We start from the raw sequence: 26,891 nt of genomic DNA, 5'->3' as shown, positions 1-26,891 counted from the left end.
AATAGATGGATGGACAGATGGATGATGGATGGATGGACGGATGGATGATAGATGGATGGATAGATGGGTGGATGGATGATAGATGGATGGATGGATGGATGAATGGATAGATGGATGAATAGGTGAATAGATGGATGGATAGATGGGTGGATGGATGAATAGATGGATGGATGAATAGATGGATGGATGATAGATGGATGAATGGATGGATAGATGGGTGGATGGATGAATAGATGGATGATAGATGGATGAATGGATAGATGAATAGATGGATGAATAGATGGGTGGATGGATGAATAGATGGATGGATAGATGGATGATAGATGGATGAATGGATAGATGGATGGATAGATGGGTGGATGGATGATAGATGAATGATAGATGGATGAATGGATAGATGAATAGATGGGTGGATGGATGATAGATGGATGGATAGATGGATGATAGATGGATGAATGGATAGATGGATGGATAGATGGGTGGATGGATGATAGATGGATGAATAGATGGATGATAGATGGATGGATAGATGGATGATAGATGGATGATAGATGGGTGGATGATAGATGGATGGATAGATGGGTGGATGGATGAATAGATGGATGGATAGATGGATAGATGGATGAATGGATAGATGGATGATGGATGGATGGATAGATGGATGGATAGATGAATAGATGGGTGGATGGATGAATAGATGGATGAATGGATGGATAGATGGACAAATGGATGAATGGATAGATGGATGAATGGATAGATGGATGAATGGATAGATGGATGGATGGATGGATGATAGATGGATGGATAGATGGATGGATAGATGAATAGATGGGTGGATGGATGGATAGATGGATGGATAGATGGATAGATGGATGAATGGATGGATGGATGGACAAATGGATGAATGGATAGATGGATGAATGGATAGATGGATGATGGATAGATGGATGGATAGATGGATAGATGGACAAATGGATGAATGGATAGATGGATGATGGATAGATGGATGAATAGATGGATGGATAGATGGATAGATGGACAAATGGATGAATGGATAGATGGATGATGGATAGATGGATGAATAGATGGATGGATAGATGGATAGATGGACAAATGGATGAATGGATAGATGGATAGATGGATGAATGGATAGATGGATGAATGGATAGATGGATGAATGGATAGATGGATGAATGGATAGATGGATGGATGGATGGATGATAGATGGATGGATAGATGAATAGATGGGTGGATGGATGGATAGATGGATGGATAGATGGATAGATGGATGAATGGATGGATAGATGGACAAATGGATGAATGGATAGATGGATGAATGGATAGATGGATGGATGGATGGATGGATAGATGAATAGATGGGTGGATGGATGAATAGATGGATGGATAGATGAATAGATGGATGGATGATAGATGGATGGATGGATAGATGGATGGATAGATGGATGGATAGATAGAATTTTATTCAAACATGCAAATATAACTGAAATAACAGGAGAAAAGAAGAAAAAAACATGATATTCTCGTTATGAAAAGCAAAATGTTTTAAATTAATCTTGAAAGTAGAGAGGGTGGATGTTTCACAAATCCTAACTGGGTGCTGGTTTGTTCCTGTTCTGCTTTTAAATACCCGAGGAACCATGTGAACATACAGCCTGAATTCAAAGACAGCTGGGAGACTGAGATATAAATAAAAAATAAATGTAGTGAAACTAGCAGCATGTTCTAGAAATACTGATGCAGGGGCAGCCAGAGACTGGACAATTTGTGTAATCCTAAAAAATAAAGAGGGAGGAAAAATCTCAGGTCAGTAATGTGATGAAGTGTAAAAATGTTGTTCCAGCTGAGTTTTTTAAAGTAATTTCAAAGATTTCATCATGTACACACTGTCATTAGAAAGTGCTAAAAGCTGATGTTCAAGCAGCACTGCGTTAAAACCAAACTAAGACAAAGACTGCAGGAACTTACTGCATATCCTCCAGTCTGAGGAGGACCGTCAGCGCACAAGCTCAGCGTCTGTGATGATCTTTGGCTTTTTAAAATACTTTGTCAGGAACTTATCGTGTTCCCCACAGTGTTTACCCACTGGAAGGTCAGTGGATCCCTGGCTCCTCCTGTTTCGTTATCCTGATGCTAAATAAGATAAGATAAGATAACCTTTATTAATCCCACACGTGGGAAATTTGTTTTGTCACAGCAGGAAGTGGACAGTGCAAAAGTTATATAGCAAAATTAGAATACAATAAGAATAAAATACTGTACACAACTGTACAGAATAGAATAAAATAAAATACTATATACAGTAGAATAAATAGAATAAAATATACAATAGGATAAAAATAGAATGCAAATGCTTTATAGAACTGAGTAAAAATACAACGATGCCAGAAAAGATTATTGCACTTAGTGTTATTGCACATGTGTGGATGTGTGTGTTTGATCAGTTAAAGTCTTTGTTGTGGAGTCTGACAGCAGTGGGGAGGAAAGACCTGCGAAATCTCTCCGTCCCACACCGTGGGTGCCGCAGTCTCCCACTGAAGGAGCTGCTCAGTGCTGTCACAGTCTCCTGCATGGGGTGGGAGATGTTGTCCAACAGGGATGACAGCTTAGCCACCATTCTCCTGTCACTCACCACCTCCACTGGGTCCAGAGGGCATCCTAGAACAGAGCTGGCCCTTCGGATCAGCCTGTTCAGTCTCTTCCTGTCCCCAGCAGAGATGTTGCCGCCCCAGCAGACCACACCATAGAAGATGGCTGAGGCCACCACAGAGTCATAGAAGGTCTTCAGGAGTGGGCCCTCCACTCCAAACGACCTGAGTCTCCGCAGCAGGTACAGCCTGCTCTGCCCTTTCCTGTAGAGGGCGTCTGAGTTATGAGTCCAGTCCAGTTTGCTGTTCAGATGAACACCAAGGTACCTGTAGCTGTCCACAGCCTCAATGTCCATACCTTGGATGTTCAGTGGTTGCAGTGGAGGATGTTTGTGCCTGCGGAAGTCTACCACCAGCTCCTTGGTTTTACTGGCATTGATCTGGAGGTAGTTCAGCTGGCACCAGTCCACAAAGTCTTGAGTCAGTCCTCTGTACTCCTTGTCGTCCCCATCAGTGATGAGGCCGACTATTGCAGAGTCATCAGAGAACTTCTCCAGGAAGCACTGGGTGGAGTTGTGGGAGAAGTCTGCAGTGTAGATGGTGAAGAGGAACAGAGCCAGAACCGTTCCCTGTGGGGCCCCCGTACTGCAGACGACCCTGTCCGACACACAGCCCTGAGTACTCACATACTGTGGTCGGTCGGTGAGGTAGTCCAAAATCCAGGTAGTGAGGTGATGGTCCACTCCAGAGTTCTCCAGCTTGTCCTTCAGAACCGAGGGAAGAATAGTGTTGAAGGCACTGGAGAAATCAAACAACATGATTCTCACAGCGCTCCCAGTGGTCTCCAGGTGAGCGAGGGAACGATGTAGGAGGTGAATGACTGAGAGTGAACTTTACATCACAGCGTTTGGGTATGATGAAAGCTCGTTGTGATTGGGTGAAGACTTGAAGTAGAAATACCTCGAGTGGCTCGTACCGGAACAGTTACGAAGGCCCCATTAATGCTGGACCAGTAAATGTTGTCATGAACACATACTGAATACAGCACATAGGGAAACTTTTACTTCATGGCTCTGTAGGAAAAGACAGAGTGAAGTTAATCATTGTCAGTAATAACAGGATGTCCTTTAGCCGCCAGCTAATTAGCTTTTTCCCCCCTAGTGGTTCTGGGACGTGGTGACGGGCCTGACCCAGGAGGAAAGGGTTCTCTTGCTTCAGTTTGTCACGGGAAGGTTTGTCAGCTTGATTCCTTCTACGGTTCTTTTTTTTTTTTTTTTAAATATAGAAATGCGTAAATGCCTTCTAAAGTAAATGGTACTAATATAATCGTCATCCAGTTCCAGGGTTCCTCATGGTGGATTTGCCTACCTGATGGGTGGGAGCGGTTTACAGAAATTCACTATTGCTGCAGTCCCGTACACCTCCAACCTGCTGCCTACCTCGAGTACCTGGTAATCAGAAACAGATCTTTGTTTTCTCCACTTTTCTGCTGTCATTTTCTAATTCCCCCTTCATTTCACAATAGAAAGAAATTATATATAAATATAATAAATATTGGGGAAAAAGTACATAAAATAATTTCTTTCTTAGAAAGTTTCAAACCAAGCATACAGGTAATTAATATAGCTGCAGTTGTTTTGGTAAAGACTGAGCTGTTCCCCTGCTGTGTTGGTCATGACGCCACCCTCTCCTTTACCCCCTCCACAGTATCAACATGCTGAAACTTCCAGAATACCCAAGCAAGGAGGTCCTGAGGGACCGCCTGCTGGTGGCTTTGCACTGTGGGAGCTATGGCTATACCATGGCCTGAGCATGCTGAAGTGTCTGCAGGTTTGACCGTCTCCAGCCTCCATCTCCTCCCTCCTCCACAGACGACTCTTTTGCAGTCAGCTGCTTCTTTTGCTGGATAAACAGGGAAAATCCAGCATCTTAAACAGAGATCCAGATCTCCCTTCATGCCTGTGCCAGGATTTCATTTTTCGGCTTTCATTGGAGAGACAGAGAGTGACAGGAATGCAGAGGGAGAACCTGCAGCATGCGGTCGCCTGCTCATCCCGCTGAGCTAAACCAGCACCCAGAAGTTCATTTTTGGGTGATTTATGCAAATCATGTATTTAATAGAAAGGTTTTTCATGCAGATATTTATTTAGGATTAAAACATTATTTAGAGGATACATTTTCTACTTAAAACACATACCAACACACATGTTGTGTTGAGATTATATATCAAAGTGCATCATAAACATATCACATGAACGGTACAATATATGGAATCACATTTTGTTTTTGTGCTGTCTCAGGCCTTCATCATTCGTTTACTCTTTCTTCTTTGGTCCATGACTTAATAAGCCAACACTAGGATGGCCATTAACACAGCAACCAACTGCACAAAGTATCAAAGCTTCATGTGACTCACGGTTGGGTTGGGTTGGGTTTTTGTCACGTGACAAAAACCCAACCTGAGCAACTAAACATAAAGTCACAAACACGGAACAACTCTTTAAACATGTAGATTTCAGATGATGTGTGAACGTCTGACTCCATGTCCTCTTACAGGCGGCTCCTGCTTTGACAGATTTGTCCTACGTTGTCATGGCACCGCTAAAACTGTATTCAATAAGATTTTGTCATTTAAACCTTCTTTTAGGCTCCTCCCTGAAAGCTGAAACCAAAGTCACCTGGATGAGTGACGAAACATTTCTCCCACTGAAAACACTGATGATGATGATGATGATGATGACATTTTGAAAGCAGGACTCTTTTTCAGTTTGTTTTGTTATTGTTGATACAAAAATACGTTGAAAGAGATGGGCATCGTGCCATTAATGTATCAGTGCTGTATTTTTCCTATTTGTAAAGGGAGCATATAAATAATGTAGAGATCATTTAATCTGTCATATTTTTTCAATTCCAAGCCTGAAATGTGTTTTTTATACAGATACTGGTGTTGCTGATGTCTCTTACTGAAATGTATATTTTGCTTTGTGATTTTATGTAATGACACTCGGACATGTTGCCATTAAGCAGCAGAGGCAAACATTTGTACTTGGTTTTTTGGGGGGGGGGGTTACCAGCAGGTTGTTCGTGTTTGCTGTAAATGGCCACAAAAGCTCTGCACTCAGGTCATCAGTTTAGACCAACAGGTAACTACTGTTTAAATCCCATAAACAGGATCTGCACCGTCAGATTAGTGCCACCTACTGAAGCTCAAGAGGCAGAAAATATCTACCATTAGCATTTTTTTTTACATAGGTGACTGATTTTATTATTTAAAGCCAAGAACCAATAGAAGCTGGTTTTTGATCATAAATTAAGAATTTAAGCAGTACTGTAAAATATACATCATGCTGAGAATAAGTACAAATATTTCTGCAGGATCCAAGGCTGCAAACATCTGCGTCCTCCATCAGTGGAAGAAGTTTGGAACAAAAAAAGAAAGCTCTTAGTTGGGTAGTTATATTTGTTTCGGTGTCCTTTCTACTGAAGTGTCGTCCAATATTCACACAATCACTTCTCTGCACTGTGTGGTAGAGTGGCACATGACAGCCTGCCGACAGTTTGCAAAACACACCTGAGGAAACGAGATTCTGTGTTCTGAATACCAAGCCAAACGTGCTTCTACAGTGTTGCACAGTATTTACATCCGAAGGTACATGTGCTTTATTTGTAATAAAGTTTCAAGAATTCCAAGCAAACTTCTTCGTGTGTGGAAATGTGAGGTGAAGACTTCATCCATTTTTGAATAAGGCTGTAACATGGCGAGTGAAGTGCTGGGAATACTTTCCAAATAATATTCTAAGAAAAAAACTTTGAGAAATGCAGTTTTGAAAGGAGAGGGAAAACAACATCTTAAAGTACATGTTGTTTTTGGTGCAGCTTTCACACTACCCAGATCCCAGTGTGAACATCTGTAGGATGTGCAAGAACCAGACCCATCCACCAACATCCCTGTTACCAGAACCAGAGGTACCTTACCAGGCCCAGGCTGGAGGCTTAAACATCGTGACAGCTGATAGTAGAAAAAATATTAAGATCATAGAAATGAAGCTACTGCTTAATGTAACAAGAGCACGAGCTGACCTTTTGACTTGCGTCACTACTTTTTCCCACCAATTTATTTTTTTTACGAGAAGGAAAGTTTGCAGTTTATTGATGAAGACATACTATCACTAATGATTTGTCCTGTTGGTCTATTGTGTCTCAGGCCAGATGTTTACAGCCTGTGTCTTTATAAATTAAAATAACCTTTGTGTGCATGCGGTTGATTTATTCACACAGCACCAGTCGCCTCAAACGATACTCTAAGGTAAAAACCCAACAATCAAACGTTTGTCCGGTCATGTGAGACATTTACCTGGTGGATGAGTGAGATTAATAGCATGTTTCTACTGTGGTCAAATAGATCTGTTACTTCAGGTTTTTAAAACTGTAACTGCTGTAAAATTTAGAGATTGTGCTTCACAACAGTGACTGTTCAAAGTAAACTGTTCATACTTGATTAGTTTTCATTTAACCAAATGGAATCAGGTTGTTTTTTAATTCTTATTGTTGTCCATAGGCTGAAGAACCTGTTCAGGTGACTGACTGGTGTTCATAAAGCCAGATTTGCTATTCTTCTACCAACATGACACAAGCCCGCACAGGAGACCAAATGTCTGAATTCAGACGTCCAATGAAAAACATTATTTCAGTTTGATTCATTTTTATTTATATTGAACTGAATCCAGACAAAAACATGTTTAACCAATGAGCAGCTCCTGTCATCATTCATGTCTCTGCTGCCAACCAGCAGCAATATCTTTTTTTAAAGTTACTCAAAGTCAATGGATCATTTACTGTGAATGCTTTTTTAATAAAAGACGATGTGTGTAAAAACTTTTACAGTCCTCACAAAACAATCCAATAAAGATCCCGTCTTTTAAACGATGATAAACCTTTAACTCCGTCCAGGTTTGGTTTAGTAACGGTGCAGTGATGGGACACATGAAGGCTGAACTGAGGTCCGCTGATGCAGAGAGATGATTAAATGCTCATTCATGGCAACATGTATGACTTAAATAAACCCTGGAAAGAGGTTCTGTAGGAGGAGAACGACTCCCACCACCAGGAGACCACAGAAGAACAACACCAGCCACACAGGGAAGTATCCTGGAGAGAACACAGGAAATGATGAACAGGCTCTGAGATTACGAGACAAGTCTAATAAATGATGATGCAAGACTTACTTCTTCTGGCAACACGGTGTAGTTGGCAGCGACTGTCCACAGCTACGCTCAGCAGGGCTGTTTCATTGCTCCCCTTGATGTTCTTGCCTCTCATGGAGTGAGGCAGGAAGGCCAGGTCTGTCACCACGATGCCATGTGATTCATGTACATAATACAGCCTCTGCATACAAACACCGCGTTATAAGTTAACAACATGGCTGTTTGTTGAATCTATGCATGTGTAAGTGTGGCGCGTCACCTGTAGGGAGAATGCGATGTAGATTGCTACTGATCCTGTCACAGTTCCGAGGCCAAGAAATGTTCCGGAGTCACTACAAGAAAGAAAGCAAACAGCTTCAAGTCCGACTTCCCTTTCCAAACTGAATGTTAGGCAAAAGTGCTTTCAGAGAACCACCAATCACTTTTGTTAAAAGATGTGCATGGCTAATGGTTAGTGACTGAAGACCTTGACTTTAGCATTGTAGTGGTTGCCATCTTGGTTCAGAGGTCCAGTTTAGTGATGAAAATGAGTAAAGGGGACGTCTAAAAGACAGCTAAGGCTAAAGCAGTACAGTGATGGAGCAGTGCCTCCACACTACCCAAATCCAAATGTAAACATCTGTAGGACGTGTCAGAGCAAGAGTCATCACCACATAAACCACAGGACCTAAAGAACGCTGCCAACATCCTTGTTGCCCGAACCCAGAGGTACCTTCTCGATCCCCCAACTAGAGAGTAACAGTTAGTAAATATGTATAATATTAAGATCCCAAAAGGTTGATTCTGTTCATCTCGACGTTTTCAGTGGGAGAAGGATCCCTGTCACAGGCCATAAGAAGATCATTTGTAACCTTCACTAAAGCTGTTTCTGTGCTGTGATGAGCTCTGAAACCTGACTGAAACTCTTCAAATAAGCCATTCCTCTGCAGATGATCTGTTAGCTGTTTGACAACTACTCTTTCAAGGATGTTTGATATGAAAGGAAGGTTGGAGATTGGCCTATAATTAGCTAAGACAGCTGGGTCTAGAGATGGCTTTTTATCTAATAGCTTAATTATTGGCATCCTAAATGTACATACATACATTATTAATAAAGAGTGATTACATTTAAGATCAAAGAATTAGCTAATGGCAGGATTTCATTGAGCAGCCTTGTAGGAACAAAGTAAAACAGACACGGAGGGTGAAGAGTAAAAGAAGTGATTCTGGAAGTTAACTCAGAAATTCAACCAGAAACAAAGAGTCGAAATAATAAATATCAGTGATATTGCAAGTAGCTGTACACAGTGAGAAGTCTGAGATTGTTACGAGTCATGTTTTGTCTAATGGTTAAAACTTTATTGATGAAGTCATTACTATTCAAGGTTAAAAAAAAAAAAAAAAAAAAAAAAAACAGTCAGCAGAGCCTCTTTGTTGACATGGATACAGTGCTGGAAAAAACGAGCTATTCTCATTTTCACGCTCTCTCCAGGCTAAATGAAAATCCTCTAAATTAGTGGGAAGCCATTTCTTCTCCAGCTTACTGATTATTTACTTGTGCATTTGTGAGTTAGACCCAGGACTTCTGATCTGAGACTTGTTCAGAGTCGCACGCAGTGAGGACGTAGCAACATTAAACCAGATAATCAGCCTCTGTAGGAGTAGAGCTTAGGTCGCACTAAATCAGATTAAAAAGTCTGTGAAATCAGAAACACCATGTGAGGGCTTTTGATTTGCAACCTTGTTAGACACTGTAGTCATACCACGTCTCAACAAACACAACAGCCAATCTGCTGCCAGCATTTATGAAGCTGTTACCTGACAGCCAGACTGGAGATGACCTCAGTGCCGCAGGGAGCCGTCAGCATGGGCAATAAGCTCCTGCCGTCCCACTTGGTGAGGTAGCACGGGGGATGTTTTCTGTCTCGTTTATGGGGGATCTGCACGGTGTAAAGTCTCAGGGCATCTTTCTGGTCTTCAACCTTTCCAAACCTGAAACAGGCGAACAGACAATCATGCAGTCATTGTTACTGACAGACGTCTGTACAGTGCACCTGAAAAATTCACAGCACTTCCCTTGTTCCACATTTTTTCATTTATTAGTCTTATTCCAAAATGGATTCCATTTATTTTACACATTCGAGTTCTGCAGACCAAACTCCACAAAATGAAAAAAGTTTGCTTGAAACTTTGCAAGTTGATTAAAAACTAAAAGACTAAAATTAACACTGGTACATAAGTACAGCCTGCTCAGCTGTTAAATGCTACAAGCTTGACACACGTAGTGAAGCTCCATCAGGTTGGACGGCAAGCATCAGTGCACTGCCATTTTTAGATCTCAATGCAATGTAACAAGTAGTGTAACAAATTACTTTCTCTAGCGAGTAAATAAGTAACATGCTGCATCACTTTTCTTGAGTAATGCACCTGAAAGGTGATGAAAACAGGACGCACCTGAGCTCCATCACAAAGACTGAATACTTATCGAAGTGTTCCATTTTTTATTTTTTTTGTTTTACACAAATTTCCAGTAAACTTTGTTTCACTGTATCACTGAGAGATATTGTGTTTTTTGGAATAAGGCTGTAACAACACGTGGACCAAGTGAAGCATGAATGCTATCTGGGTGCACTGTACTGTATGAAACACTAAGATGCTCTTTGATTGAAGAACAAGCTAGATTTGGTTTTACCTGCAAGCCAAATATCGATAGGTCTTCTCATCTATTTGAGACATGGTTTCATGCCATTTAAGACTCATAGACAACTGGTTGCCACTCCATACACTGCAGGCAAAGTCCCGACCAACGGTCACCAGATGCTATATGACAACAGACAGAATGTTACTGATGAACCAATCTACACTAACTGGCTACTTAGTTACACCGTGCCGGTATGAGCCTGAACCCCATCCAACTATTCTTCGTGGCAGAGATTCAACAATGTGCTTGAAACATTCCTCAGAGATTCAGGTCTATATTGTCAGTATAGCACACAGATGCTGTATGTCAGCTGCACATCCATGAGGGACTGACATCTGCAGAAATCTAGTGACTAAGGAGGCCATGAGGGTGGCTGTGACCGGAAAGTCGGTGGTTTGATCGCTGGCTTTTCCGGTCTGCTTGTCAAAGTATCCTTGAGCAAGACACTGAACCCCAAGTTGCTCCTGATGCACTCAGAGTCTTAATGTGTGTGTGTATTAGACAAAAAGCACTCAGATGTAGAAAAAGTACTTTTGAATTAGATGATTTTTCAGTGTTCTGTTGTCCAATTTTGGTAACAGCAATTGTAGAAGTGTAGTCCAGTGTGCTGCTGTAGACCGTCTACTCGAAGGTTAAACCATTCTCCTCTGACAGGGAGCTGCCGTTCACGAGATATTTTCTCTTTTTCAGATCAGTCTCTCTAACCCGAGAGATAGTTGAGCAGGAAAATCCCAGTAAACCAGCAATTTGTTCTATTTTCAAATCCTGACATCAACAACAACGCCAAAATCAAAATCACATTTCTTTAGCAGCTGAGCAGCTACCTGAACGCTACTCCTACAAAGGTTAATTATCTTTTGAATAATTTTACTTCTTTGCTCGTATTTTTAAAAAAAGCCCTCCGTAAAGCCAGAACATCTTACTATTCGTCACTGATTGAAGAAAATAACCTATGTACCACAGGCCTTCAAGCTGGCTGTAGTTAAACCTTTACTCAAAAAGCATCTCTAGACCCAGCTGTCTTAGCTAATTATAGGCCAATCTCCAACCTTCCTTTCATATCAAACATCCTTGAAAGAGTAGTTGTCAAACAGCTAACAGATCATCTGCAGAGGAATGGCTTATTTGAAGAGTTTCAGTCAGGTTTCAGAGCTCATCACAGCACAGAAACAGCTTTAGTGAAGGTTACAAATGATCTTCTTATGGCCTCTGACAGTGGACTCATCTCTGTGCTTGTCCTGCTAGACCTCAGTGCTGCGTTCGATACTGTTGATCATAATATCCTATTAGAGCGATTAGAACATGCTGTAGGTATTACAGGTACTGCACTGCAGTGGTTTGTATCATATCTATCTAATAGACTCCAATTTGTGCATGTAAATGGAGAGTCCTCTTCACACACTAAGGTCAATTATGGTGTTCCACAGGGTTCAGTGCTAGGACCAATTCTGTTTACATTATACATGCTTCCCTTAGGCAGCATCATTAGAAGACATAGCATAAATTTTCACTGCTATGCAGATGACACGCAGCTCTATCTATCCATGCAGCCAGGTAACACACACCAATTAGTTAAACTGCAGGAATGTCTTAAAGACATAAAGACCTGGATGGCCGCTAACTTTCTGCTTCTTAATTCAGATCAAACTGAGGTTATTGTACTCGGCCCTGAAAATCTTAGAAATATGGTATCTAAGCAGATTCTTACTCTGGATGGCATTACCTTGGCCTCCAGTAACACTGTGAGGAACCTTGGAGTCATTTTTGACCAGGACATGTCCTTCAATGCACATATTAAACAAATATGTAAGACTGCTTTCTTCCATTTGTGCAACATCTCTAAAATTAGAAACATCCTGTCTCAGAGTGACGCTGAAAAACTAGTTCATGCATTTATTACTTCCAGGCTGGACTACTGTCATTCTTTATTATCAGGATGTCCTGAAAACTCGCTGAAAAGCAATATGTCTGTGAAGGTTCTCAGTCGGATGATCTGATATCCTTGTGTTGGTGTTGTTCCCACATCATCATAATAAATGTTGTTTCAGGTTCAACATTGCAAGTGACCAATCACATTGTTGTGACATCATACTTTTGCGACTTCGGAAAAAAACGCCTTAAACAAAAAATCTACTTAACTTGCGAGAAACCGCCTCTGTCCACCGATCCAGCAATTTGAATTCTTTGCATTTCAGTACTGTTCTTTAATAAACGGTAAGCATTATACATATTGTCCTTGCGACATTGGAATTTCATAAATGAATGAATCGCTTGGCTTGCAAAAGTATTATGTCACAACAATGTGATTGGTCACTTGCAATGTTGAACCTGGAACAACATTTATTATGATGATGTGGGAACAACACCAACACGAGGATATCAGATCATGCGTTCTCAGTCATCCAGGTCATCATAATCTAAGGAGCTTGGAAAGAAAAGCGTCTGGGCTTCTTTAAGTGGCTTGAAGACGTTTCACCTCTCATCCGAGAAGCTTCTTTAGTTCTGAAAAAGCCTTCAGTTAATCCAAAATGCTGCAGCAAGAGTACTGGCAGGGACTAGAAAGAGAGAGCAGATTTCTCTTCATTGGCGCAAATTTAAAATCCTCCCCAAGGTCTTAAATAATCAGGCCCATCTTATCTTAATGACCTTGTAGTACCATATCACCCTATTAGAGCACTTCGCTCTCACACTGCAGGCCTACTTGTTGTTCCTAGAGTATTTAAAAGTAGAATGGGAGGCAGAGCCTTCAGTTTTCAGGCCCCTCTTCTGTGGAACCAGCTTCCAGTTTGGATTCAGGAGACAGACACTATCTCTACTTTCAAGATTAGGCTTCAAACTTTCCTTTTTGCTAAAGCATATAGTTAGGGCTGGACCAGGTGACCCTGAATCCTCCCTTAGTTATGGTGCAATAGACGTAGGCTGCCGGGGATTCCCATGATGCACTGGGTATTTCTTCTTCAGTCACCTTTTTGACTCACTATGTGGTTATAAATCACTCTGCATTCAGTTATTAGTCATTATTAACCTCTGACTTTCTTTCACAGCTGCGGGAGGTATTTTCCTGTTAAAAAGGACAACGCTTGCTCATAGGGGTTCATATGACTGTTGGGGTTTTCTTGGTTTTCTTTGTATTATTGTAAGGTCTTTACCTTCCAATATACAGCGATTTGATACTGTTGTTGTGATTTGGTGCTATATAAATAAAACTGAATTGGCTTGCTCCCATGTGATTGGCTGATAAGATATTTGCATTAATGAACAGATGAACAGGTGTATCTGATTAAGTAGCCAGTGGTGCAAATTCTGTTATTAAATATTGACACTGACCTTGTTCCCAGGACTTATATCCAAGTCTTCGATCTCTCCTTCATGTGCTTTGAAGTCAAACTTTTTCTTCAGGGAAGGAAACTGAAACAGGACATACCAGGTGAAGACACATCGTTTTATTCTTCCACTGCAGGACAAATACACCACCTTTTTACAACATCTCACTACACTAAATAACAGAATAAATATGTTATTACGGTTTATAGTGAAATCACGTTCCTGTCACTTGCAGATTATGACCCCAATGCTCATGTTTACCTTCAGTAACCACTGCTGCCGACAACAACAACAAGGCGTGCACTAAGTGATTGCCTTCTAATGACTGATAGATTTCAGCTGGCTTCATGACTTTTCAAAAAACATTAAGGAAAGGCAGGTCTAAAATGTTCCATTTCTCATTATTAAACATAATTTACAGAGATCTATGCTTGACTTCTTTGCATGCATGGATTGGATGGGCTGTTACCAACATCTGCTGAGAATTACACGTCAGTAACACCTTTAGAAATATACGTACTTAGAAAATTGCAGATGTGATTAATACTTATTTTACCTGTTTACTGAAACATTCCAGTTATAGTTACATAGCGTATGGAATATAGTGTGTGAATATGGACATAGTGTGTAGACTCTCCTATCGCTATCATTTTAGGTTATCCACATTTAAACTGGATGACGGGTTTAGGAGTTTCAGCTCCTTAACATGTGCCAAAAAGTAATTGGACAACTGACGAAGGCCATTTCATGGGCAGGTGTGGGCAGTTCCTTTGTTCTGTCATTATCAAGCAGATAAAAGACCTGGAATTGATTTGAGGAGTGGTGCTTGCATTTGGAAGATTTTGCTGTGAACAGACAGGCTGGTGAAACAAGCCATCCTTAAACTGTGTAAACAGAAAAGACCCACTGAAGAAACTACCACACTGTTAGGAGCGGCGAAATCTACAGTTTGGTGCATCCTGAGAAAGAAAGAAAGCACTGGTGAATTCAGCAACTCAAAAAGACCTGGACGTCCACGGAAACAGTGGTGGATGATCGCAGAATCATCTCCATGGTGATGAGAAACCCCTTCACAACCAAGTAAGCAACCTTCTCCAGGAAGTAGGCGTATCCAAGTCTACCATAAGAGAAGACTGCATGAAAGTAAATACAGAGAGCTTACTGCAAGGTGCAGGCCGCTCATAAGTCTCAAGAACAAAAAAATCCAGATTGGAGTTTGCTAAAAAAGAAAACAAAACAAAAGAAAGCACATCTAAAAAGCCAGCACAGTTCTGGAAAAATATTCTTTGGACAGATGAAACCAACATCCACCTCTACCAAAACGATGGCAAGAAAAAAAGCATGGAGAAGGTGTGGAACAGCTCATGATCCAAAGCCATGGAGACGGTGTGATGGCTTAGGAGTGCTGCCAGTGGCACTGCGACACTAGTGTTTATAGATGTGACACAGGACAGAAGCAGCCAAACAAATTCTGACGTGTTCAGACACAAACTGTCTGCTCAAATGCAGCTAACTCCAGTCAAATTGATTGGGGTGGCGTTTCATAACACATATGGACAATGACCCAAAACACACAGGCAAACAAACCAAATAGTTACGTTGGTAAGATGGCGCGGCCACGTCCAGACGCCTTCCTGACCGCTCCGCTCCGACTATGCACGTTTTTAGTTTTTTTACTTATTTTTTGCACTGGTTTACATTCCAAAATCCTCTAGTCTTATAGTCTACGACAGCAGATCACTTGTAAACATCGGTGACAAGGTTGCACATTTATTCTTGGACACTTTTAAACCCGACCCATCCTGACCGCCAAAGATTCTACGCGGCGCAGAGAACAACAAAGAATGGGCCGCTCATCCGAGGCGTAGAACAAAGAAGCGCCGGGGGAAACGTGTTGGCGTTCGGAACAGACTGAGACAGCAGGTTCATCGCGCACCACTGCCCAGTATCCTACTGGCCAACGTACAATCACTGGAGAACAAGCTCGATGACCTAAGAGCAAGAGTCACCTTCCAACGTGACATGAGGGACTGCAACATTCTGTGCTTCACGGAGACATGGCTGACCCCCACCGTGCCGGACCAGGCCGCAACTCCGTCGGATTCATTCTTTGTGCTCCGCGCGGACAGAACGGCAGAGTCAAACAAAACCAAAGGTGGAGGAGTGTGTTTCATGGTAAACAGAAAGTGGTGTGATGCCAGGAGCATTTCTACTCTTTCCAGCAGCTGCTCGACGCCATCGCCCACGTCCTGCACACCACCCTCAGCCACGTGGACAAGAAACAGGGTAACTATGTGAGAATACTGTTTGTTGATTACAGTTCAGCGTTTAACACAATAGTGCCCAGCAGACTGTTCACAAAGCTGAGGGATCTGGGACTCAACAGCCGTCTGTGTGCATGGGTGCTGGACTTCCTCACTGGCAGAACTCAGGTGGTGAGGGTGGGTAGATGCGTCTCTAACAGCATCACCATCAACACAGGAGCACCACAGGGATGTGTCCTCTCGCCACTGCTCTACTCCCTCTACACTTCAGACTGTGTGGCCACCCACGGCTCCAATACCATTGTGAAGTTTGCTGACGACACAGTGGTGTTGGGCGCCATCTCCAACAACGATGAGGCGGCCTACATGGACAAAGTGAAGAATCTGGCATCATGGTGCCAGGACAACCATCTCCAGCTGAACGTTGGCAAGACCAAGGAGCTGGTGGTGGACTTCAGAAGGAGTCAGCACAGAGACTACAAGCCATTATCATCAATGGAGTTCCAGTGGTAAAGGTGCAGTCCTTCAAGTATCTTGGTGTCCACATCTCCTCAGACCCGACATGGTCTGCCCACATTCAGGTCCAGACCAAAAAGGCTAGGCAGCGCCTGTATCACCTACGACAACTGAGGAAGTTCAGGGTCTCTCCAGAGATCCTCAGGATTTTCTATACAGGCGCTGTGGAGAGCATCCTCACACAGAACATCACATCCTGGTTTGGGAACAGCTGTGTTAAGGACCAAAAAGCTCTTCAGAGAGTGATCCATACAGCAGAACGCTTACTTGATTACAATTTTTGGATACTCGGCCCATCTCTGGTCTCCGGCTGCTCTGTGGAGCAAGCTACAAGAGCCCAGTCGTCTAGGTAGGCTAAGATCTGTTAGATCGATTGTTGCAAACCAATCTCCCGGGCCGACTGCATTCAAGAGCTGTCTGAGTGTTAGCATCTTGAACTTGTACGCTCGTAGATATGTGTTCAAGACTCGCAGGTCGAGGATGGGACGAAGCCCTCCCCCTTTTTTCGGAACAACAAAATAACGGCTGTACCAACCTTTGTCTTTGTCTCGTATTGCTCTTTGGTGCAATAGCGCCTTTACTTCCTGCCTGAGTATCTTGGCCGCCTCGGTGCCGACAGTCGTGTTTACGACTCTCTGGAAACGAGGCAGCTTGACCCGGAACTGCAACCGGTAACCCATGGCAACGGTCCGCAGCACCCACGGAGAACGCTGCACAGCGGAACGCACGGAGGATGTACTCTGTGGCGACTCTGATCTCGTTAAGAAGAGGTGCCAGCGGGCTGTCATCAGGACCCAGCGATCCAAGCTCCACCAGGCACATTGCCTGGTACGTCTGGAGCATGGTGACGGAGCTCATGGCACGAGCAGTGCCGGCCTGAGCCCGATAAATCTTCTCCAGCTGCGAAGCAGAGAATCTGCAGTGCTTGGATGGTAGAGTTGTGGGGCTGCCGACACCATGGTTATGGGACGGGGCCAGATAAGCAGCCAGAGACGGCTCGATAGGGGGTGGGTTAACTAAGTCAGCCTCCTCGGCGCCGTCCAAATCCATGTGCTGTCCAGATGCCGGGCACAGTGACGCGGGTAGACAGAGGTTTGTCCCATGATGCTGAAGGAAAAAACCCGCGAACCGCGACGGCTTCTGAGCTGGCGGAAGAGAGGGCCAGTCCACCTGCAGCTTCTCGGCAGCACGGCGAAACAGGGAGAAAAGAGAGGTGTCATCGTGGCCGACCGGTGCTGCAGCGGCAGCACATTGGGCCGACAATGAGCTCTCCTGCTCATCCTCCAACAAACCATGGATGTCCAGGCCGATGTCCAGCACGTCATCGTCTTCCTGGGGAGCGCTGGCGGGCTTCAACCCAGGCTGAAGCCCGTCAGCGCTCCTGCATGGTTCCGGCTCGTCATCGGCTAACCCGTCAACATATTCTATGTGGTCAGCCCAGCTAATTGCGTGGACATCGACCAGATAATCCTCGTCTTCAGACTCAGACGAAGCCGGGGCTTCAGACTCGGAAAGGAGAGGGTCATGCCGTGCGACAGCCGAGCGTCCCAGCACTTTTTCCACAAACGTCACCCGTTTTTCCAGGGTTGAGCGCCGGAGCTTGCGAAAAAATGCACAGGCTTCGGGCTCCATCAACGCTCTCCTAGCGTGGACGATCCTCAGGCAGACATGACAGGCATCGTGCTGGTCGCTGTCGTGCAAAGAGAAACCGCATCTCTGAGGACAGGGGCGAACAGAAGATTTCTGCTTTGCTCGCTTCGGTTTGGAGTCCATTCCAAAACGCTGCACATTTAAACTTGAAATTAGCACTCCGCAGGCAGCCAACGCACCAACTGCGCGGTGAAGGCTAACACCAACAGGGGCAGTTAAGCTAAGTTCAAGTCGGCAGACAACGGAGCTAATTAGCAACAGCTAGCTAGCCCAACTCAGCAGAGGTGTTCTCAGAGAGGTGAAGAGCGTAAGAACTGAGGGATGACGGTGATGACAGCAGTTATATGTGCAGGCGGGGCCGTGCGCGTGTCATCACACATCATCTGCCTTAAAGGCGTGAACAAAGGTTTCTTCAGCCAGGAGACGTGAGGGAGTGATATCCCATACTTATGTGTTGTACTGAGTGAATCGACTGAAACCAGGAGTTTATTAAAGCAAAGAAGAGGAATATTCTTAAATGGCCAAATCAGTCACCTGATCTTAACCCAATTAAGCATTGGACTTGTTAAAGACTAAACTTTGGTCAGAAAGGCCCGCAAACACACAGCAAAGCTGCTGCAGTAAAGACCTGGCAGAGCATTAGAAAGGAGGAAACCAACATCTGCTCATGTCCATGTTCAAGACTTCAGGCTGTGATTCCCACCAAAGGGTTCTCAACCAAGTACTAGAAATCAATATTTTATTTATTAGTTTATTTATTACTGTTGAGCCCCTGAAGTGACGGGATTGTGTTTTTGAAAGAAATGTTTTAGTTTATGCAATCTTTTTGTTCCACATACTGAATTAAGGCTGAAAGTCTGCACTTCAACTGCAGATGAGTTGTTTCATTGTGGTAATATACAGAACCAAAATTAGAAGAAAACATCGTCTCTGTCTATGCGGACCTAAATGTATATGTTTATCAGCTGTAGGGGAAATGCTTGACAGTCTTACCTCCCAAACTCTGATGTGCCCATCGGTGCCTCCAGTTAGCAGCAGGCTCTGGTCAGGACTGAACCTGACGACTTTCTGAAGCGGATCCTGAGGGTTCAGGTCTGACTGCACTTCAGCTAAAGCAGTCACAGAGATGTGAATCGTCTCGTCCTTCATATCTGACACGTTTCCAGATGGTGTAACTCCATCCTGTCCACACTTGTCTCCTTTCCCAGCTCGTAGCCTGGCATTACCCTGCTGTTTGCTTTTCCCTGCAGCACAGAGGACACTTTATATTTGAACAGGTGTTTAGTTTTTTGTCTCAGACCAAAAAACCCTTTTCTTCATGCTCAGTGCTGTAGCTGGAGTAGAGCTGGGCGATATAAGATTTTTTCATATCACGATATGTTTTTTTCATTTCAGGCGATAACGATATATATCATGATATAAGCCAAATAACTATATTTGTAAGTTTTAAATGTGCCGTTGCTCACAAGTAAAATGTGAAATAATCAGCAGCTTGTTTTAATTTAAATATTTATTTCCCATAATAAGTTCAACAGGGCAGATGTACTTAAGGAACATGAGACTTCAGTTTCAGATAAATAAAGGCAAATATTGCAAACTACACAAAAGGCAGCCGCTAAAGTGTTTAAGTTTCAAAACAGAAAAAACAAACAGACTAAATTGTCGATTCCACTTAGAAACAAAATATTAATTCTAAAAATAAATCTTAGGTCGTTTTACAGAAGAACAGACAAAATTGACTAACTTTTGTCAATATCAAATAAACTGAGAACTAAAAGGAAATTCTCAATCTCTCCTTGTTGTATAGCTTAGCTTTTCAAACAGTTTTAACAGTTACTTTAGTCTGACAAAAGCCGAATGACGAATTAGCGCTTTCAGTCAGAGATTGAGCATGCACCGCTTTATTGTATATCCAGACTTGCTTTCGGCACAATTTACAGTGCGCGCTACTCTGTTTTTTGTCAGACTTGAAATAGCCGAAATACCTTCACACTACGGAACTTCTGTGGCCCTTCCGTTTGACAAGCTCTCCGGCATTGGAACCATCATCTGTTTTTTCTTCGGTAACCTTCGCTCACGCTCTCGGTTGATTTTTCTCTAGTCGGCAAACTCCTTTCCTTCATTACCCGGGCTGCACGGCTGCAAAAACAAATACACATGTGCGCCTTGGCGCTTGTGCTGCACGTAACAAGTCACGTGACGCGACGCTGCGGCTGTGATTGGTTCGGCTCTGCGCTACTTAATTTGGATTGGCTGTTCTTTTTTTTCTTTTTTCTTTTTTAAGAGGACAAGAGAGATGAGGCCTATGGCAATAGTTTAATTTTTCTATCGAGAAAAAGTTATTTCGCAATACATATCGTTATCGTTTTATCGCCCAGCTCTAAGCTGGAGTTTGGTAAATATAACATTAAATTAAATCAGACACAATAAAGAGGTGTCATTTTAGCATATTCAGCTTGTAGCAGTATGCCTTACCATCTTTATTAGCATCTTTGCCTTCTTTCTGCGTGCACTGTTTAAACTGCATCAGACAGCAGGTCCCATCCTGTCCTGCAGCAATCACACCTTTACCTACAGCCATGTTCATGGTAGCACGTGTGTCAGTATCATGGGAGTGAAGCAGACTGGCACTGTGCTGGTATTCCCCAACGAGCTGCAGATCCAGGAAGTGCTGTAAAACACAAACATCAGTCTGCTACTGTTGTACTATGGATACAAACTCAGTGTACGTCATGTATCAGGATACTCTCACCAAACACACTCAAAACAGTATTTTTGCTACAGCATGTTTTCAGAGAGTCAACCGGAAATACCAGAAGAAAAGCACAAGTGGACAGGAAGACCTCGTGTGTGCATGTAAACTGCCATAGCATGTTGTCTGTGATCATACTGGTATACATTATTATATCACATAATTGAGCCTCATTAGGACAGTGATACAGCGACACTTAGTACTGCACTGAAGCAACTATTTAATAAGTACAAAACCCATCTTCAGTACTGACCACAGCGTTCTTTATGCCCGTCTTGGAGGCCCCCCCTCCTCCTGCTATGATCACCAGCCCTGTGTCAGGGTCCACTTTCACAGAGTACAAGGGGAAGGGGGCTCTGTACAAATCTGGAACCTTCTTCTTCCCCATTGTTCCTCATAAACCCGTCAAGACACACCTGTGGAAAACAGAGTAAGTTTATCTGTGATGTCATCTGTCCTCCCTCTGCTGGAGCTACAGAGGTTACACTGTGCGGATGCCGATGGCATCCCTGAACTTTATTAAGCAGTACAAACATTAACCATCTTAAACACATCTAGTCCAGCAACTTCAATTCCCAATACAACTAAATGATATAATGAGCCAAACGGCATAAAATAATGGCCTTTACTGTCTTCTTGGAAGGCTATCTGACGTTAATAAGACGCTGCTGAAAACAGACGTTATGATGGTGTAGACATTAATTCATATTAATAATAATTCAGGGTCCAACCTTACAACCCTCAGGCTCAGAGCTTAATGGCCCATGTATATTTTTACTGGCTTGTGAAAAAGAAAGCTTTTATTTTTAAATATTAATGTAGTATTTTATATTATTTCACTTTCAAGTTGAAACATGTTCAGAAAGCCTTGAAATTAACATAGTGTAGTACACCCCATGCCCCCCTTTAAACTCGCCCCTGTCTGCTGCAGGTATCAGATGTAAAATCGGAGCTGTGTAATTTCACTGTGTAAAACAAACAGCAGCTACCAAGTTTGCCTGTCTTCACTCCTGAGTTTAAGGCTGGCTTTTTCCCAGTAAAGGTTTTAATGATGATTTCAGGAACAGTGCTGCAGAGTCTATATCTCTCCCTTTCTCTCACATATGCTGCATCTATTTTTACTTTTACTCCACAGTATAACAGAGCTCCGGGCCGCTACGCCGAGCACTTTAGTGGGTAAAAAAGATTTAGTGTCGCTTTTGTCTTGTTGCAAAAGCACACCTGTTGGCACTTTTATTTGCACCAGAGTTGAAGTGAAACCGACTATACGTTATACCGTGATGATCAAGTGTTCCCTTATTGGTTTTTTTGAAGAGGTTATATTTCTAGTAAAAGACTAACCATTATCAGTTTAAGCTTCTCAAATGTGCTCTTTCTTCTGGCTCGTATTATTATAACTATTTTCAAGTCGTCTAATATAAGTGCAAAAAATTCAGGTTTAAACAGGAACTTTCTAACCTCTGGAAAGTCCTCATAAAGTGATGTTCTGTGTGTTGCTGTTCAGCTGCTGGTGAGGGCAGCAGCTGTGTGCAGCAGTGCTGTGTGACGCGTTGTGTTACCCTGAGGAGGCAAAAACAGCATTTAGATATTAATACAACAGTAGGAGAAGTTTGAGGGGTTTTTGTGATAACACTAGACACAACGGGCTGAAAAACATCTCAGCAGACTGATGGACAAACCATTACAGGTCAAGTGTGAAACAGAAGCATGCGCACACACACAAGTTTTGCGTGAATGTTCATTTTGAATAACTGGGTGCTGGGTTAGAACGGTTCTTATGAAAGGAATCTGCATGTTCTCTGTGTGGGTTTTCTCCTGATGCTCCAGCTTCCTCCCACGGTCCCAAGACCTGCACATCAGGTTAAAGTGAACTATCTCAGATACTTTTTCAAGAGTACAAGATATTACCCTCAGGTGGACATTACAGGGGAGAATAAACAGTATCATAAACACTACATGCATTAGCCTAATATACACACTGTAGCCCTGCTCTAAAACATGTCATATTTAACACTGTCTGCGTCTGTAGAGGAGTATGTGGAGGCTGTTTGTTGTCCAGTTGTTTGTCAGACAACGAGCTGAAGTCGAGACTTGCTCCTCTGCGTTTTTTGGTTGGTTGGGGGGTACATCCCAAACAATCAAGGACAATGTTGTGTAGCATTTTTTTTCCTCCTGTAGCGATGCTGATGGATCTTTTTAAATCTTGCGTCCCTGACAGTGTTAAATCTGTGACTTTTGTGTGTAAGGCTCTATGGTGTAAATTACACTTAATATATGTAGTGTTTCACGTCCAATTTAAAAGGCCAAGAATTTTACGCAGCTGAAATGCTTAAAGAGTACTAAATAAAGTACTGTATAAAAGCCACTCTATTCATTGGAATAAAAGCTGCATGGCTGATTTACTCTTTCTTTATGCATTACAAGTTTCTGCAGGTCATTTTAGATTTTGTGTTACTGCAGTAATCGTGTTTCTTGAAGCAGCTGACGATGTATGCTGGCGTGTCGGACTGACGAAGCTACTCAGTCCCATATATAAACTTGAAAAGAAGGTAAATGTGATTTTTAAACACGTTTCGTCTCTTCAGTTTCTTCAGTTTTAAGGGAAACGAAGGAGAGATCAAACGAAAGAGGCGAAATGTCGTCAAAAAAGAAAAAGAAAAACCCTGAAAAAAGTGCAGTTACCTTCCTTTCAAGCTCCTAAGACTATTGTAACGTGAATGACTGAGAAGCCAGTCTGTCACAGGACTGAAACAGCAGACTTTATGCTTTAACAGAGCAGCGCCAGCAGTAAGTGACTGAATGAAAAACCTCTAGCATGATGTGAAAGGAAACGGTGGCAGCGACGGATTCAGAGCCATGTTAATGGTGTATTTAAACAGCTAAGGTTTGCTAATGTATACGATTCGGCTGTATTTGCTACAATTAGCACTTTAGCTCTGCCGGCTAGCCTCTCAGTGATTGAAATTTTGAACACCTACCTGTGCTGATAGTCGTCGCTATCCTCGGCTCTTATTTTACCATCGAGGTACGAGCTCAATCTAATGATTTCATTTTGAACTGTCACGGAAAGAACTAAGCGATAGCTGCAGAAATATCCACTGACACTTCCCCGCACATACACGTCAGCAGCTAACCAGGCGTTAAGATTTCTTCTTCTTTCTCTTAAAGGAAGAAATGGCGGTTTGCAAACAGCGAACGGTGCATCATCGCCACCATCTGGTGTCGTGTGTTGACCGGGGCTTGATTCCAAGAAGTAGGTTCAACAAACTGAGTTTAAAACTAAATTCTAAGTTGAACAACTCCGAGCTTCCTGCTCCAGAACAGCTGATCAGAGTGAATTCAGTGTGGTTCAATGGAATGACGCGCTGAAGCGCTCAGGTTCACTCTGCTGAGTGCCATCGTAGGGACAGAAAGGCATCATCAATAGAGCCCCGAAACTACGATTCAACATAGCAACGGGTAAGTAAAGACCAGTGCTGACCATGACAGAAGCATCTTGTCATCATAGACTGAATGAAATTTGATATAAAATATATCATTTTATTATCATGTCCACGCTCATCATTTAGATTAAGCTGAATCCTAATTTTACATTTCGTTTTTAATCTAATTATTCAAAAGTGACCTGAGTAGATAAAATGTAGGAGGGAGAACATGAAGATCAAATGTAGAGAAAGATCAGAAATATTTCATTACAAATGCCTCAGCATTTATAGAGCTGTGTATATGCAGATCAAAATAAGCTGCTGTGAACAGATCCAAAACAGATCCAGATGCCATGAGCTGGGAGAGTCCGAGTATCTGCAGACACACTCACACAGCTAATCTGTTTATCCTGCCCAGGATTTTCATGCAACGTTTTAATAACACAAGTTAGTTTGTTTTTCAGGATGTTTCACAATATGAAAACACATAATTTATCAACACACATAATATACAATATGTGATTAAAAATGATGACATTACATGTAATTTGCAGTTCTTCTCTTCTTCCCTTCCTGTCTGTTTTATCTGTTTCTCCATCTCTGACTAAAGTTATTGTAGATCCTCTGCTTAAATGATCACTGTGCACCATTTGTCTGTTATGAGCCACCGTACCTGTGTTGACTAATCCAATCAGAACAGAACATGGAATATACGTTTTGGTATCAGATATTAAGGCACATGTGCTTGAGCCGATTAAATCTAGTGAATGTTCATTGGCTCATACCACGTCACAAGGCTTCTACAGTTATCTCACACTCTTTTCTATCTCTGGGAATTACAATAGCTGTGCCGCTGTAATTCCCAGAGATAGAGACACAGTGTGTGACTGTCAGGGGTTTGTGTCGTGGAGGCGTGGATGAGAGAAGGAGGACCCAAACGCTGGACTCACAGGTAGGTAGGTGAAGGTGGGTGTTTATTATCGATGGAGTGAACAAACAGAACAGAAGTAGGAAACGGCTGGCTGGCTGGACGACTGAATGAACGAATGAAGGACTGACTGACTGAAGGGCTGGCTGGCTGGCTGGCTGACTGAATGCAGGCGGAACCGACAACATAACATCACAATAACATCAATGACACGACAAAGAACTGGAGGAAACTGAGGACTTAAATACACAGACTGATGCGGATGATAATGAGAGACCGGTGAGAACACAGCTGAACATAATTTGGCTAATGACACAAGAGACGAGCTGACACAGGAAAAGCAGGAAGTGAGGACATTGATGTGGCAACATAACCTAAACTTGACAAAACTGAAAACACTGGGTCACCGACCCAGGAACCCTGACAGTACCCCCCCTTCAAAGGCCGGCACCCGACGGCCAAAAGAGAAAAACACCAGAACAGGGCGGGCGGAGGGGGCCCAGGACGGAGGGACGGAGTCCAAACAGAAACAGTTCGGGTGGACGGCCACGTGGCCGGCTGTGACGCTGGAGAAGGTCCGGTGGGCAGCCGCGAGGAAGACGGCGGCGGCCACTGAGCAGGTCCGGTGGGCGGCCACGCCAGCGACGACGTCCAGAACATGGCCTGGGCGACGGCGTGGCAGCCGCAGGACCAGGTGAGGCTAACGCAGAGGCAGAAGCTGGACCGTGCAAAGCAGAAGCTGGGCCAGGTGACGGCATGGGAGCCGGCGGTGACGGAGCAACAGCTGCAGGGCCAGCGGGCGCAGAAGCCCTTGGCTGGAGACAGGCCAGGCCAGCGGGCACGGAAGCCCCTGGCTGAGGAGCGGGAGAGCTCACAGCTGGCTCTGGATGCTGTGGCTGCAGGTCCGGGAACTGAACAGGATGGTGGATGAACGACTGGACCAGAGAAGACTGGACTACAGACGGTGAGAGAACGGGCGACGACTGAGCTACAGACGGTGAGAGGACGGGAGGCGACTGAGCTACAGACGGTGAGAGGACGGGAGGCGACTGAGCTACAGACGGTGAGAGGACGGGAGGCGACTGAGCTACAGGCGGCCGGATGGAGGCGACTGAGCTACAGGCGGCCGGATGGGAGGCGACTGAGCTACAGGCGGCCGGATGGGAGGCGACTGAGCTACAGGCGGCCGGATGGGAGGCGACTGAGCTACAGGCGGCCGGATGGGAGGCGACTGAGCTACAGGCGGCCGGATGGGAGGCGACTGGCCTGACTGGACGGCGGGAGGAGACTGAACTGCAGGGGCCTGGACGACAGGAGCAGACTGGAGAGCAGGGGCCTGGACGACAGGAGCAGACTGGAGAGCAGGGGCCTGGACGACAGGAGCAGACTGGAGAGCAGGGGCCTGGACGACAGGAGCAGACTGGAGAGCAGGGGCCTGGACGACAGGAGCAGACTGGAGAGCAGGGGCCTGGACGACAGGAGCAGACTGGAGAGCAGGGGCCTGGACGACAGGAGCAGACTGGAGAGCAGGGGCCTGGACGA

The 26,891-nt window shown here is 43.7% G+C and overlaps 3 protein-coding genes across 6 annotated transcripts in view; 2 read left to right on the top strand and 1 right to left on the bottom strand.

The window, feature by feature from the left end:
• hace1 (HECT domain and ankyrin repeat containing E3 ubiquitin protein ligase 1) overlaps positions 1–6,301 on the top strand; it is a 47,413-nt gene extending 41,112 nt beyond the window's left edge. For all 4 annotated transcript variants that reach the window (XM_019364639.2, XM_003454854.5, XM_005459392.4 and 1 more), the window contains 3 exons: positions 3,768–3,838; positions 3,944–4,057; positions 4,314–6,301. In XM_019364639.2, coding sequence (XP_019220184.1) covers positions 3,768–3,838; positions 3,944–4,057; positions 4,314–4,416 — 288 coding nt within the window. In that variant the 3' untranslated portion in view covers positions 4,417–6,301. The remainder of the gene's footprint in view (positions 1–3,767; positions 3,839–3,943; positions 4,058–4,313) is intronic.
• A 990-nt stretch (positions 6,302–7,291) lies between these two features.
• On the bottom strand, positions 7,292–24,324 carry preb (prolactin regulatory element binding). The gene is made up of 11 exons (XM_003454855.4): positions 23,975–24,324; positions 22,455–22,556; positions 21,250–21,412; positions 20,720–20,915; positions 19,238–19,488; positions 13,818–13,898; positions 10,482–10,609; positions 9,608–9,781; positions 8,070–8,142; positions 7,832–7,991; positions 7,292–7,754 (listed from the first exon to the last, which is right to left on the bottom strand). The coding sequence occupies exons 3-11, from the start codon at positions 21,382–21,384 to the stop codon at positions 7,660–7,662; spliced, it is 1,293 nt and encodes a 430-aa protein (XP_003454903.1). The 5' UTR covers positions 21,385–21,412; positions 22,455–22,556; positions 23,975–24,324; the 3' UTR covers positions 7,292–7,659.
• Positions 24,325–24,386: 62 nt separating this feature from the next.
• Positions 24,387–26,891, top strand: part of adcy3a (adenylate cyclase 3a) — a 65,974-nt gene continuing 63,469 nt past the window's right edge. The window contains exon 1 of the mRNA XM_003454856.5: positions 24,387–24,455. The gene's annotated coding sequence lies outside the window, so the exon portion shown is untranslated. The remainder of the gene's footprint in view (positions 24,456–26,891) is intronic.

Source organism: Oreochromis niloticus, linkage group LG11 (assembly GCF_001858045.2).
Source record: "Oreochromis niloticus isolate F11D_XX linkage group LG11, O_niloticus_UMD_NMBU, whole genome shotgun sequence".
NCBI lineage: Eukaryota > Metazoa > Chordata > Actinopteri > Cichliformes > Cichlidae > Oreochromis > Oreochromis niloticus.
Note: the sequence above shows the minus strand (reverse complement) of the source record. Positions and strands in the feature narration are given on the sequence as shown.

Bases quoted from the DNA above. Each gene is read 5' to 3' on its own strand.
- preb (XM_003454855.4), bottom strand. From the start codon at position 21,384: ATGGGGAAGAAGAAGGTTCCAGATTTGTACAGAGCCCCCTTCCCCTTG. The intron at 10,610-13,817 runs GTCAGTGTCAAT...GTTGTCATATAG, and splicing joins ATATAAGTCCTGGGAACAAG to CATCTGGTGACCGTTGGTCG. The intron at 9,782-10,481 runs GTAAAACCAAAT...CGCCTGTTTCAG, and splicing joins TATCGATATTTGGCTTGCAG to GTTTGGAAAGGTTGAAGACC.